General features: G+C 34.7%; 1 protein-coding gene across 4 annotated transcripts; it reads left to right on the top strand.

Annotated features, from left to right (window-relative positions):
- The first annotated feature begins 105 nt into the window (after positions 1-105).
- On the top strand, positions 106-15886 carry st7l (suppression of tumorigenicity 7 like). 4 transcript variants are annotated; one of them, XM_067373077.1, is made up of 15 exons: positions 106-274; positions 2169-2251; positions 2360-2519; positions 2600-2654; positions 2750-2865; positions 2961-3039; positions 5072-5160; positions 5242-5342; positions 6018-6132; positions 6233-6305; positions 6451-6553; positions 9241-9391; positions 9602-9694; positions 9855-9994; positions 15695-15886. In XM_067373077.1, exons 1-15 carry the CDS (start codon positions 106-108, stop codon positions 15788-15790), a joined length of 1623 nt encoding a protein of 540 aa, XP_067229178.1. In that variant the 3' UTR covers positions 15791-15886. The 4 variants fall into 4 exon arrangements, with proteins under 4 accessions (XP_067229178.1, XP_067229177.1, XP_067229176.1 ...); XM_067373076.1 differs by having other exon boundaries at positions 9241-9406; XM_067373075.1 differs by having other exon boundaries at positions 5072-5342.
- The last annotated feature ends 393 nt before the right edge of the window (positions 15887-16279 follow it).

Below are 16279 nucleotides of genomic sequence, written 5' to 3'. Positions count from 1 at the left end.
CGGGTACAAATAAACAGGAGCTGCGCCCTCTGGTGGAGAGCTTCGCTACAGCACTCTCTCCTCCAGTATCCCACAATTCTAATGTTTACGGCTCGTCGGTGAAAGATGGCGGATAGCAGTGGCAGTAATCCTCAATCACCCGGTTTCACGGAGAAATTAAAATCGTGGCTTTGCTGGTCGTGGACGTACATATGTGCGCTTTGGTTCGCCATGGTCTTAACGATGGTTTACGTGCTGAGGAGCCCCCTGAAACTGCAGGAGACCGTCAACGCAGGTTTGTGTTTATGATCAGCTGTGTGCATGTTTACAGCTCAACACAGGGTATATTTGTGTTCATTAAAGGAAAAGTTCATACTAATATGAACATTCTACCATTATTTCTCTCGTCCCCATGCAAACCCATACGGCTTTCTTTTTCTGTGCAATATAAAAGCAGAAATTTTGAAGTCAGTGCTGGTCGGTGTTTTCCATGCAATGTCAATGAATGGTGACTGAAGATGTCAAGCGTCCAAAATGACCGTTAAGTATCTTAACAGTAGTCATTATGACTCGTGCACTATATTACAAGTTCTTTTAAAGTCATACTATGGCATATTGAGAGATACAGACCTGAATTCAATAAGTCGTTATTGAATTGTTTGTTGCGTTAAAAACTTAAGTTAAAGCAGCTGTCAAATGCGTCTAGAAAATGTTTTGTATATTAATGCCAGTCTGACACAAATTTCTTAAAGCTTTACTCCCATTATCTTAGTTTCAAATGGTATCAGCTAAAGGCTTAAATAACATGGCATCTTAATTTTGACATTTCGTTATGGGTATTAATATAATATACATATATTTGCACAGTACATTGCTTGTGATGTTTGAGTAATAGCAATATTCAGACTAGGAATTTGTCAAAGCAGATAAGCAGAATGGAAATATTTTTATACAAGATATGGGCTAGGTTTAATCTTTGTTTTCTATATATTAAAGATGTTTTTAAAAAGTTGTACGCAAATAATCAAATAATTCGTGACCATATATTATGAGTTGTGTTCATAGATTTATAATAGAAATTATATACTTATAATTAACTTAACAGAAATTTTTGTTTACTGTGAATAAATATTTTATCATGTTTTATGTAAGAAATTATCATTTATAAACATAGGTTGACTTCATGTAAGTCTAGAAAATATGTTTTGTACATTAATGCCAGTCTGAAACACATTAAACTTCGCTCCAATATCTCAGTTTCAAATGACATCAGCTAAAGATTTAAATAAAGGACCCTCATAATGCTTTATTTTGAAAATTAGTTATGGGTATTAATATCTACATATACAAGTGCTGTCAAATCAATTAATCACATCTAACAAAAAAGTTTGTAAATGTATATGTGTGCGTGTTTTTGTGTATATATTTACACACACACAAACTTTTATTGTTTGGTGCGATTAATCGACTTGACAGCACAAAGATATACATATAATATCTTATAATTACCGTGTGCATGTGATGTTTGAGTAGAAAAATTATTCAGCGGTTAATTTTAATATTATTTAACATTTAATAATTTTATAACCATAATAGTATGCAAGATATGGGTTAAGTTAAAAAAGCAAGTAATGTATTTGTGTCCATTTTTTATCAGTTGTGTGAGTACATATACACTGCTCGGCAAAAAAAAAAAAATTGTCTACTTAAATCTGTTTAGATTTAAGTAGACAAATACTTAAGAGTGTATTATTGGAACATTATTGCAGTGATTATTATGTTTCTAGCATGTTATATGCGTGGCAACAGTTCTTCTAACCCTAATTGATGGAGTGTGTAGCTTTGTATTTCTTAAAAAAAAAAAAACATGTATTAAGATTGATCATGGATCATATTCCAGGATGACAATGTCAAGATTCATCAGGCTCAAACTGTGAAAGAATGGTTGGGAGGGAGCATGAAGAATCATTTTCACACATGAATTGACCTTAATTTCATTGAAAATCTTTGGGATGTGCTAGAGTAGACTTTAAAGAGTGCTCACCTCTTGCATTGTCAATACAACATCTTGACAAATAATTGATGCACTTCTTGATGGAAATAAATGTTTTTGGTTTTTTAAGATCTTGTATTGACCAAATGTATCATAATTTCTGTGTCTCATTGTCTCACGTATTATTCATCCACAGCATCTGTGTTTTTAAACACTCTTACGCCTAAATTCTATGTTGCGCTCACTGGAACCTCCTCGCTCATCTCGGGCCTTATATTGGTGAGTCTTTTTCTTGTGTTTGGTGAATTGGTTGTAAAATAATTATACTAAATAGCAAACTTCAGTTTCAAAACTTTGTAAAAACACACTCGCTCGTTTGTCTTTCAGATATTCGAATGGTGGTACTTCAGAAAGTATGGCACTTCGTTCATCGAGCAGGTGTCGGTCAGTCACTTGCGCCCTCTGCTGGGAGGAGTGGAGAACAGCAGCTCTGCGGGCCTCTTCTCTTCAGTAAACGGCGATACAGAGCAGAGAAGCAACGTTGCAGGTTTTTAAAAGTTATTGGCTACTGGTTATCTTTCTAAACATTATAAAGCAAATGTAATAATGTTTAAGCTACTCTTTCAGAATGTAAAGTGTGGAGGAACCCACTGAACCTATTCAGAGGTGCAGAGTACAGCAGGTATATTACTTAAATGCCATCAGTTAATATATGAGCTTTTGACAGAACTCCATTTTTATATATAATATATCAAATTCATGATCCTTCCATTGCAGGTACACTTGGGTGACGGGTAAAGAGCCCCTGACATATTATGACATGAATTTATCAGCTCAAGATCATCAGACCTTCTTCTTGGGAGACACTCAGCAGCTTAGACCAGAGGACTCTGGTTAGTCTCCTGCTCTTCTACTTAAAAAATAACACCTAGATTTAATCAGAACTGACGTTTAATCATGGCTGTTATCTCTGTTGTTTGTTCTGCAGTAATGCAGAAGGCCTGGAGGGAGAGGAACCCGCAGGCACGTATTCGAGCAGCTTACCAGGCAATTGAATTGAACCGCGAGTGAGTTCAATGCGTCCTTAATTAATTTAACATTTTCGGTCCTGACTCATTTAATAAAGAGCAATAAAAATACATGAACTAAGGATGCACAATATGTTGGTACCATTACCTTATTTCTCTTTGATTTTATCGTATTGGTCAGTATTGGATATTTTGTTGACTTAGTTTAAAGCTAAGTTTGAAAAACATAATTTAATTACACTCTTAAATGTAATCTTTTGCAAATGTCAAAATAAAATAAATTTTTCATACTGTGCATTATAATGTTGATGCCTAAATTCACTTGTATTTTATTATTTTATCATAATATATATATTAGTGCTGTCAAACAATTAACGCATCCAAAACAAAAGTTTGTTTTTATATATGTGTGTGCTGTGTATAAATATGTATATATAAATACACATACATGTATATATTTAAGAAATATTTGCATATATATATATATATATATATATATATATATATATATATATATATATATATATATATATATATATATATATATATATATACAGTACAGTCCAAAAGTTTGGAACCACTAAGATTTGTAATGTTTTTAAAAGAGGTTTCGTCTGCTCACCAAGGCTACATTTATTTAATTAAAAATACAGTAAAAAACAGTAATATTGTGAAATATTATTACAATTTAAAATAACTGTGTAAATTTTAAATATTTAAATATATTTGACAAAGTAATTTATTCCTGTGATGCAAAGCTGAATTTTCAGCATCATTACTCCAGTCTTCAGTGTCACATGATCCTTCAGAAATCATTCTAAAATGCTGATTTGCTGCTCAATAAACATTTATGATTATTTTCAATGTTGAAAACAGTTGTGTACTTTTTTTTTCAGGATTCCTTGATGAATAGAAAGTTCAAAAGAACAGCATTTATCTGAAATACAAAGCTTCTGTAGCATTATACACTACCGTTCAAAAGTTTGGGGTCAGTAAGAATTTTTATTTTTATTTTTTTGAAAAGAAATTAAAGAAATGAATACTTTTATTCAGCAAGGATGCATTAAATCAATCAAAAGTGGCAGTAAAGACATTTATAATGTTACAAAAGATTAGATTTCAGATAAACACTGTTCTTTTGAACTTTCTATTCATCAAATAATCCTGAAAAAAAATATTGTACACAAATATTTTGTACAATTGTACACATTAAATGTTACTTGAGCAGCAGATCAGCATATTAGAATGATTTCTGAAGGATCATGTGACACTGAAGACTGGAGTAATGATGCTGAAAATTCAGCTTTGATCACAGGAATAAATTACTTTGTGAAATATATTCAAATAGAAAACAGTTATTTTAAATTGTAATAATATTTCACAATATTACTGTTTTTACTGTATTTTTAATTAAATAAATGTATCCTTGGTGAGCAGACGAAACTTCTTTTAAAAACATTAAAAATCTTAGTGGTTCCAAACTTTTGTACTGTACTATATAATATATATATATATAATTTATATTAAATATAAATATTTTACATTATAAATGCAGGTGTGTATATATATATGTGTGTATATATATATGTGTGTGTACTGTGTATAATTATTATCTAAAAACAAACTTATTTTGGATGCAATTAATTTTGACAGCACACACACACATATATATATATATGTATGAGTATGGAATTTTAATATAAACCATGTACACTGGTGGAAAAATGTTTTGGAAATGCGTTTATTTGATTAAAAAATACAGTAAAAGCAGTAGTATTGTGAAATATTGTTACAGTTTAAAATAATTGTTTTCAATTTTAAAATTTTATAATTTTATTTTTATTTATTGTAAAATGTAATTTATCCCTGCGATGCAAAGCTGAATTTTCAGCATCATTACTCCAGTTTTCAGTGTCACATGGTCCTTCAGAAATCATTCTAATATACTAAAATTCTGGCTGACAACATAAAGGCAGTAATTACTTTTATGGGACAGTACATACTGTAGACAAGCGGTCAAAAGTTTGTGATTTTTTTCTAACTCTCAAGCGTATGATTCTGTTCATTGCAGATGTGCTGCAGCATACGTGCTCCTGGCTGAGGAGGAAGCCACAACCATCACAGAAGCTGAACGGCTATTCAAACAAGCGCTTAAAAGTGGTATGGAACTTTCACACTGTCACACATATGTACTCAGCATACAGTATCTCACGCTGTTGCTTATTACCGTTGCGTTCACAGCCGGTAAAGACACCAATCTTGTGGTCTACATCAAGCGCAGACTGGCCATGTGTGCTAGAAAACTGGGTCGCATCAAAGAAGCTGTAAAGATGATGAGAGATGTGAGTGAGGAAATTTAACATATATAAAGTTCAGGTCTTGTGGCTGTATAAAGTTTGTATTTTAATGATTATCCTAGTGCAAAGTCTTGCCACATAGACTATCATAGTAAGCGCTTTACTGTAAATGTGTTTCTTTTTGTTTGTTTTTTGACCCGAGGGATGAGTCAAAAAGATTTTCTGTGGTAATCGGCAACACGTTTGTATATTCCTGTAACTTTAGTGCAGTTGTATACATTTTAATTTAGTGCAGGATGTTGTCGCATCCATTGAATATCTTCAGAGCAAATGAACAATTCTAAACTTTTTTTGAACATACCTTAACGTTTCCTTTCCAGTTCTACACCATTAAGAAATATAAACTGAAAGAGGAACTTTACTTTACAACAAAGTATTTGAAAATGTAAAAATGTTTATCTTTTCATTTAATTTCATTTTTTATGCCTAAAATATTGTTGTAGTTATGTCATCAATGTAAGATGTCATCCATGTAACTCTCTAGAATATATTCTATAATCATCAGAGTAACTTATGCTTAAAATTTTAGATACTTTTTTATGAATACATTGGAACTTAGCCTTTACTTGAAATGTATACATACTCATATCACTAGACTGGACTTTTATTTTTTTGTAAGTGGTATCTCATATTTCAATTATGCTCTGTTTCCTTGTGCAGTTAATGAAAGAGTTCCCTTTACTGGGAATGTTAAACATTCACGAGAACCTTCTAGAAGCGTTATTAGAGCTGCAGGCCTATGCTGATGTACAAGCAGTCCTCGCAAAATATGACGGTGAGCTCATTCAACTGTCACGTTACTGTACACTTCAGACAGGACCAGGAAGTGATGCTAATATCAATGTTTCACTAACTATCTGATGTTTCCCCTTCAGATATCAGCTTGCCAAAATCAGCTACTATATGCTACACATCTGCCTTACTGAAAGCCAGAGCGGTGTCAGATAAGTAAGTCTTAAGCATGCTGTAATGTATGAAATGATGTATAAATAATTGTCTACTGTCTAATAATGAATGGCACATAACCACATCATTGCATAGATGTTTATGGATGATAGTTTGCTGAATGAATCTGTATGCGTGCATATGGCAGGTTTTCACCTGAAGCAGCGTCTAGACGAGGTCTCAGCACAGCAGAGATGAATGCAGTGGAGGCCATACACAGAGCTGTGGAGTTCAACCCACATGTACCAAAGGTTCGAAATATATAGATTTAGATTCGCTAACCTCCAATTAAAAACAGAAAAGCTGCCTTATTATTATGGTTTATATTGCAAATATTAAATTTACTGGGCCACACATTGGCTTTTACTCACAGTTATTCATAAGTGCGGACATATTGTCATGGCCAGGAGGTGATGCTGTTGTAGTATTTACAGTAAAGCACAATGTAGTCCTCTGCACTAAACAGAAACTTTACTAACATTCACATCAGGAGCACATTGTTCACAGTTATGCATTGAACATAATTGCAGGTGGGCTGCCAAACACAGATTTCCGTAAACTGTGTTTAGGGTGAAAGTTATATCACCTTTGATATTTCTTTATGCTTTTTAAAGATGTTTTGACTCCCATCATCTATTTCTTTCTTTGTACCTGGCTTCAACTTGCCGCTTTCCAAAACACTAGATCTGACTTCAAAGTACACAACCCCTTCACACCCAAACACAGTCCCAGACGAAAGGGTATTGTGCACCCCAGACATGCTGTATCAGGCTACAAAGTGCACCTGTTTGAGATGTGCAGCAAATATAAACACATACACCTGGTCTTTCATATGCCAAATCTGGCCCTATGGCAAAAAAGGACGCTCCATAATGAGCATAGAGGGTGTTGAATGTCAGTACTATTACATTTGTGTGTAATAGTCTGTCCTGAAGTTATACCTCCATCTGTATAGATCCTGTATTTTCCCTTAACCTTTTGCAAAAGGCTTTAGAGTTGGAACACATTATTAAAGATGTTAAATGTAGTCGAGTTTGGGCAATGCAGTAATATTTTACACTGTTACGTAAGCAATAAGGTACAAGAGATTGTGACTATATTTACAATAAATGAATGAATGAAAAATTGTCCTTCATATCTTTATTATGAAGTAATGGTTTCATAATAAAGGCAAAAAGGCACTTAATGATATGCTAAATGTCATTATCTTTTGTACTTTATTGCTTGTCTTGCTAAAATATAAAAACAGCCATATAGTGAACTTTATATTGTGTGAGAAACATATTAAGTATGACATTATAAAGCTATTGTACTGAAGCCAAAGAAAATATTATCTGGGAAAATAGTTACTTTTTGTTAATTTGAAAATATACAGTATCAATCGAACATTTTAGGGTCGATACGATTTTTAAATGTCTTTGAAAGTCTCTTATGCTCACCAAGGCTGCATTTATTTGATTAAAAAAACTCCAGCAAGTTCTGAAATATTATTACAATTTTAAAAGTAACTGTCCTGTTTTAATATGTTTTAAAATGTAATTTATTCCTGTCATGGCAAAGCTGAATTTTCAGCATCATTACCCAAGTCTTCAGTGTCACATGATCCTTCAGAAATCATTCAAATATGCTGATTTGCTAGTTGCAACTAAAGAAACATGTCTTATTATTATTATCAATGTTGAAAACAGTTGTTTTTGTGGAAATGTTCAAAAGAACAGCAGTTATTTGAAATAGATAAGACTTTTATAATGTTCTAAAAAGATTTAAATAATTTTAAAAAATTAGTCACTCGAACTTTTGAATGGTAGTGTATGTTTTTCACTATTACAGTGGGCAAAAGTGCAACTATTAGTATGATTCATAAAAAATGAAGCATTATAATTTGTTAAAAGCATTATATTATTGTTAAACACATTAAATTTATATCTTAAGTTAACACATTGACATCCCAGAAATGTGCAAAATATAATGCACTATGTCATCCGTCACTGGACACCTGCACCTCACCTTTTCATGGCATCTCCAAGACCACTGTAGTGTGATGTCATCGCTCAGAGTCCGTACGGTCAAGTGAAAAGAGATACGAGACAGACTGAGACAGCGGCTTATGGGAGTTCAGCAGGGGCTTAAGAGGAACATCCACATAAAAGAGACCCATCACTGACACTTGATCCGCCATAAAAGACAGTGTTTGTGTGCGGGCATGTTGTGTAGGACAGCTGCCTGTCGAATGTCAGCATGATCATAAAGCTAAATTACCCATGTCTACGAAGCACATGTTTGTGTACATTCTGACATATCCATTGTGGTGATTATTACCGAAAGATATGTTTGGATATTTGTTCAAAATTCAGAAGGAGCGCTTGACACATTGTAGAGTGAATCAGTCGAATCAAGCTGCAATGTACAATAATCACAGCCAGGGACCTTTGGGAAGGTTATCTTTTGGATAATACCATTTAATCCTGCTGTATTGCCCTCTACAACATTCACCCTGGGGCCCGGAGCCTGGGACTGACTGCTCTCACACACACACACAGACTCTGTATAAATATAAAGCTCTCATATGTATGGGTGTATGTCTGTGTCACATTTCAAACCAAACCCTATATATTGCAGTAAGAAAATAAAGCAAAATGTAGCATTTTAATAACATTAATATTTTAGTCATTTAGTCATTATTTTCCACTGCAATTCTCATTATTATAATGCATAGATATTTTTTACTTTTGATAGTTTTTATTTATTTGTTTAAATGTTACAATTTAATAATATTATAAATAATATATTTATATAATGAAAAATAATTGTGTATATATAATAAAAAAATATCTTTCAGTAATGAGAGTGGCATTTTGCTTTATGGTAATGAGATTTGGGGTAAATATGTTTATTGTCCTGAATTTTTTTTAAAAATGTGTTTTGTGTGTCGTTGCAGTATTTATTAGAGATGAAGAGTCTGATTTTGCCACCTGAGCATATTTTGAAGAGGGGAGACAGTGAGGCGGTGGCATACGCTTTCTTTCACCTGCAGCACTGGAAACGAGCAGAGGGGGCGCTCAACCTGCTACACTGTACCTGGGAAGGCAGTACGTACAGTAAAGGTTTTTTTTTTAGTTTTTTTTTTACACAAAATCACATTCGTGTATAAAAGAATGGCCTGGTATTATCATCATGATACTATCTGAAAACCCCTGGAATTGTATTGTAAGCAGTTTACTGTAAAAAAAAAAAAAAAAAAAAAAAAAAGAAGTAATTTATCTCACCTGATATCAGTCCACATCTTTTGGCTCTTGTAGCTTTCCGGATTATTCCATACCCTCTGGAGAAGGGTCATCTCTTCTATCCTTACCCAGGATGCACAGAGACCGCAGACAGAGAGCTTCTGCCTTGTAAGTATACACATCTGTCATTATATACAAATATGAACTGTTAGCACAAGCATAGATAGGCATAGATAGGGTGTTAAAAGTCAAGAGGTGTGAAAATTAACAACAATAGGAACATTTTGTAGACATGTTTTAAGGATATGTCTTTTTCTTTTTTCCCCAGCATTTCACGAGGTCTCAGTGTACCCAAAGAAGGAGCTTCCTTTCTTCATCCTCTTCACAGCGGGCCTTTGCTCCTTCTGTGCCATGTTGGCCATGCTCACACACCAGTTTCCAGAGCTCATGGGGGTGTTCGTCAAAGCCGTGAGTATCTGCACGCCTCACCAAACCCAAAAGTTTTTTTTTTTGTGTGTGTGTGTTGTTGTTGTTTTTTTTTTTGGCTTTCCTCTTGTCCCTCTTTGCCCTTTTTTATTTATTTTTCGTTTAGAAGAGAAAGACACAATCACTGAACTTCCAAGATAAACATTTCATTGTGTTGCAATATAAGAATGAAGTATCTGTCAATGACACTCTAGACGGTATAAACCAATGTTCCTTATGAGACCAATAACTGTCTGTAATGTTCTATTAAAGGAACAAAATAGGCTGTGCATTACATTTTACCACTGTTAAACACCCTAGCAAAAGCCCACAATATCTTAAGCCTTGTTTATACTCGCCGCGTCTGCACAAACGCAAAGGTGCGCATGGCAAATATGATGTCATCGTGGTGTGGGCAGTTGTGCGGGTTAAAGGGATAGTTCACCCAAAAATGAAAATTTGATGTTTTATCTGCTTACCCCCAGGGCATCCAAGAGGTAGGTGACTGTTTCTTCAGTAGAACACAAATGATGATGTTTAACTCCAACCGTTGCAGTCTGTCAGTCGTATAATGCATGGCAATGGGAACTCCATCTATAAGAGTAAAAAAAAACATGCACAGACAATTTCATATTAAACCCTGCGGCTCGTGACGACACATTGATGTCCTAAGACATGAAACAATCACCTATATCTTGGATGCCCTGGGGGTAAGCAGATAAACATCAAATTTTCTTTTTTGGGTGAACTATCCCTTTAAGTGCGTGAGACACCATTTCTCATGGTGGTGTGTTGTGCACAGCATTTTTTGTAACTTTGTGCACGGCTCCACTTCCGAAGATGCACAACTTTGAGGCAACTGTGGCCAAGCAGGTACATCTGTACTCGGGTTGGTTTCGCCGGGAAAATTAAAAGGATTTGATGGTTACGAGCACTCCTGAGAGCCTCTCTTCCATTCAGTCACACTTGAAATGAACGCTTATTCAGGATTGTACAGAATAAAATATCCAAATTTTTAATGAAAAAGGTCCATGTTTAATAAAAATGTTCATGAAATTAAATTAAAATGTTTAATGTAATTAGAAAAAATTGAAGAGATTGTTGTTTAATTTAGTTTTATAGGAAAGTATAAAAAAGGCTTTAGCTTTGTGTGGCAGCAAGATTTGCATGGGCATCCAATTTAAAAAAAATAAACCCTCTAAAAATAGATGTACAGTTAGATAAATATTATTATATTCATTATTAATACTACAGCTGTTACCACTACTACTACTTATATTTGTAATAATAATAAATCCTAATAATAATGTTTTTTGAATAAATGCTTTTTCACAATATTACTGATGTAACTGTAAGTTTTGCCTTTTGTGTGAGTTTTACCACAAACATACTAGAGCTGTGTGTGTGTAAACCTCACTGACGCTAGAGACTGCGGTCTTTAGCCTCCTTGTTAGAGCGCCCGACTCCCATGCCAGCGGACCCGGGTTCTATTCCCACTTGATAGAATCCATGATGCCATGTATCGGAGCAAGATGTCCAGGACCTCCAGCAGAAAAATAGGCTCTTTAAAGATCCAGCAGCATATTTAACTGTGGGCATGAGGTACTTTTTATCCATGTGTGCACCAAACCCATCTGGTGGGTTTGCTGCCAAAAAGCATCTTACCACAGAAGCCGATCCCATTTGAAGTTCCAGTCTTGTCTGAGTTTGCTGGAGTTTGTTTTTGGATGTGCAAAGAAGGATTTTTCTTGAAACCCTCTCGAACATCTTGTGGGGATGTAGGTGCTGTTTGATCATTTTTTTTTTTAAGGCTTTCTGAGACTCAAGACTCAACTAATTTCTGCAATTCTCCAGCTGTGATCCTTGAAGAGTCTTTGTCCACTCAAACTTTCCTCCTCACCGTGCATTTGGATGATTTAGACACACATCCTCTTCCAGGCAGATTTGTAACATCTTTAGTTGATTGAAACATCTTAATTATTTCCCTGATGGTGGAAATAGGGATTTTCAATGCGTTAGCTTTTTTCTTATACCCATTTTCTATTTTGTGAAGCTCAACAATCTTTTGCTGCACATCAGAACTATATTATTTGTTTTTTCTCATTGTGATGAATGATTAAGGGGATTTGGCCTTTGTGTTTACACATATTTGTACTCCTGTGGAACAGGAAGTCATGGCTGCACAATTTCATGCTCCTAGTCACCCTGGTGTGCTAAAAAAAATGTAAATGTGAATGGGAATATACTTCAGAGATATTTTACTCAGAAGAATTTCTAGGAGTGCCAATAATTGTGGCAAACATGTATTGGAGAAAAACATTTATTTCATAATGAGCTTTTTCCCTCATTTTCAATTCTTTTCCTTCAATGAAAGGTTATAATTTTGTGAATTTTTTGAATGAAATATCAAAAAAATAAACGATGCAGATTTTTTCACAGCCACCTTTGCTCATATTTACTAAGGGTGCCAATATTTGTGGAGGGCCCTGTGTATATATATATATATATATATATATATATATATAATATTATATATATATATATATATATATATATATATATATATATATATATATATATATATATATATATATATAATATTATTATATACACACACACACACAGGAGTTGGACAATGAAACTGAAACACCTGGCTTCAGGGACATCCCTTTCAGACAGCTTCCTCTTGCATCAACAGTTGTGTTGGATGTGGTTCGTCCTAGGTGTTGGTTTGCCGACATTACCCTGGATGCCATAGCTCTCGATACACCACAAAGACTTGCTGTCCTGGTCACAGATGAGCCAGTGAGATGTGCACCAACAATTTGTCCTCTTTTGAATTCTTATATCTCACATTATGTTGTGTGGATTGCAGTATTTTATGTACAGCTGCGCTATTGCTCTGCACTATTCAACCTTCACACTCTGCTCAAGCTGATGGAATGTGAAGATTATACATATATAGGCGTGAAACCTCCAACACTATATTGGCCAGTGTTTCAGTTTCATTGTCCAACACCTTTATATGCACAATACTTTAACCAATAACTTATGTACAGTCCTCAGAAGGGTGGAAAATGGATAAGAGAAATTAAGAAGCGTCAGTAAAGAAACGCAGGCCTTTAAATTGTATGTACACCAACCTCTAGTCTTTCCAGTGGTCAGGATGTGCATTTCGTGGCAGTGCATTCTTGTCTTATCATTGATTACATTCATCTGTGTGAATTAATAATAGTGAGTGATTGATTTCAGAACACACTTGAATTGTTGCGCTAAACGTCATGGGAGGCCTCACCTCCGACATGCATTCAAAGTCGCTCTTTTTTTCCGTTATACTCCCTTGTTTGCCCGCGAACACACACGCATGCTTTGTTCCCCATCCACTGCAAACATCTTGTTCTCCTTGGGGAACGATGCCCTAATTTGTAATTGCAATAAATTCCTGAATGTGAGGACATGCAGCCTCAATGGCCTTTATCTTTTTATCAACCTCGTTTTTCATCTTACAACACATATTTACGTTAGCACTATCTATTTCCTGGATCTGCGTTAAAATGGATGATACCTCTCCAGCCTCCACTCTGCTCAGTTTTCCTCCCTCTCCGACGAGCGGACCAGGGCTTCCTTTCCCATATTCCGTCATAAACATCTGTTCATCCGTGAAATGTATCGCTTCATAAACACATTAGGGGCTTGTTTATGGTGGATAGAACTATGGCGGTTTCAGTGTTTTTCAAAGGAACTGATTCACGCCAGCTTTACGGTCTTAGAGTTGGTTGCCATCCAGAGATTTTTTTTTTCTCCTCTTGTTTGTGTCTGTCAGGACCTCCAAGTAGTAGCCCAGAGGGACAAACTCTATCATACTTACGTCTAGCACTTCAGGCACTTTAAAGGCAACGTTCTGACAGCTTGTGGCTCAGACACTTGGATAGTCCATGAAAGAGGCAGACAACACAAATGTGTGCATGAGCTTGCAAAAGCACTACTTCTTTTTTAGTTTCAGGTTGTACAGGTGTTTTTCATGGACCTCATGTCTCATGTCAACATCATTTCACATCTGTCATGATCATATTGAAGTTTAGGGCTAAAATTCATATCAATGTTGTTTTGTTAAAAAACTATACAGTCACTACCAGCGACTGGAAATGAAACTTCTCAAATATTTAAATATTTTAAAAGGATGTAAGAATTTTCATGTATTAATCGATTTTTATATTACCAAAGTACGGAAGAGGATTAGGGCCAAGCAATAATAAAAAAATAAAACCATCTCGAGATTAAAGTTGTTAAATTTTGAGAAAAAACTCGTTAAATTTCGAGGGAAAAAGTCAAGATAAATTGTTGAGAATAAAGTCATTAAATCATGAGAAAAAAGTTGTTAGATTACGAGAACAAATTTGTCAAATTATGAGAACAAAAGTCGTTAAATTTCCAGAAAAAAGTTGAGATAAATTGTTGAGAATAAAGTCATTAAATCACAAGAAAAAAGTCGTTAAATTGTGAGAACAAATTCATAATTTAACAAATTTGTTCTCGTAATTTAACGACTTTTTCTCGTAATTTAATGACTTTATTCTCAACATTTTATCTCGACTTTTTTCTCGAAATTTAACAACTTTAGATGGTTTTAATTTTTTATTATTGCTTGGCCCTAATCCTCTTCCGTACCAATGTGTGAATAGCTTGTAACAAAATTAGACCTTCCCCGACGTCCTAAGTTGTCATAGACCTGCCTGTAAACCTGTAGACTGATTTTAAGGGTCGGTTTCGCCAGGAAAATTCAAAGGATGTGACGGTTACGCACGCTCCTGAGAGCTTTTCTTCCATTCAGTGACGCATGAAATGAACGCTTATACAATTTTCAGGATTATACAGAATAAAATGTCAAAGAAAATAGATTAATTCAAATTACATTCTCACATAACCAGATCTATAGTCTCAAATATACTTTATAATCAAACTATTTAGTGATGCCAGTGAATTGTAGAGCTTGTGCAAACATACAGTATCCATATCGCTATGACCTTTTTCCTTGCTGACATTTTGTTGTGTATATTTATTTTGCTATTGAGAGCGCACAGCATTTACATATTAATCTAAACGGCGCTCTCAGCACGACGTTTGGATGTTCGTTAACAGTATATAGCTGCAAAGGTACCTATTTCCAACTTTTTTTTCCTTCTAAGCAATGAACGAAAAAGAAATTCTACGTGAGTATATTGAGATCTTGCATCACGTCTTTGTCCGTTACGTGTGTACGAGCATGAGCAATTGCTATATATTAATATACTGACTGCAGTTCACATAATGGCCACCAGTGTCGCTAATAACATATAAATGTAAGTTGTCTGAATAGCCTATATAAATGTAAAGCTGAATATATAGTTATAAGTCTGAAAATATAGATGCAAATCTGAATATATAAATGTAAATCCTGAATATGTAAATCAGAATATATATTTATAAATCCCGAATATGTAAATGTAGATAATATAATGAATGTGTTTACATTTTCTTACACATATTCACACTGTCCACCCACAAATGTGGCACTTATTTTGGCATTCAGTACATCCATTGCATTACATTACATTATCTTGCATGAAATCTTTAAGATGTGTGTGGTTAGTTAGTAGTAAGTTCTTTGTAAATGCTATGTCGCACGTCTTGACTGTTTTCTCTCCTCTCTTTCTCTCTCTGCAGTTCTTCAGCACCCTCTTTGCACCACTGGGCTTTTTTGCAGACAAGATGGAGAGTTTTATGCCCTCCTGCCTTTGGCATCAACTTGCAAACGTCTGACGTACACCAATTCACACATACTTGCACTCAAAAACACTACTGTACATGTAACATGCGTAAAGTGCCCACCTGTATTGACAATAAAAATGTTTTGGCTCTTTGACACACTTCTCTTTTGCTACAGTATTTTTTTGTTATCTGACATTGTTGAGTATAACAGCAGAAGTCAATATGAACATGTCGACGGCTAAACGGCTGTCTCTCAACCTCTATGCCGTGACTGCCTCTAATCCCGTTTAAATATATGCTTGCTATGGCCTCAAGGCAGGTTGCCACGGTGATACAGTGCTGATGCAATCACTGAGGAAAAAGACTGGCCTTACCCTGAAGATTCAGCAATAAATAATGTGTCTGTTTTTAGAAGATCTCGCTAAACAAAAGTTCACATACACAGCATGAGGGTGAGTTGGTTACACAGATGAAACAGGATGTTCACACAGTACTATAATAGAATGAAGGCTTGATGAAATTGAACTGGAGACATTAGAA

This window comes from Chanodichthys erythropterus, chromosome 21 (genome assembly GCF_024489055.1).
Source record: "Chanodichthys erythropterus isolate Z2021 chromosome 21, ASM2448905v1, whole genome shotgun sequence".
Lineage (NCBI taxonomy): Eukaryota > Metazoa > Chordata > Actinopteri > Cypriniformes > Xenocyprididae > Chanodichthys > Chanodichthys erythropterus.
The sequence above is the reverse complement of the archived record's forward strand: the minus strand, read 5'-3'. Positions and strand labels throughout refer to the sequence as shown.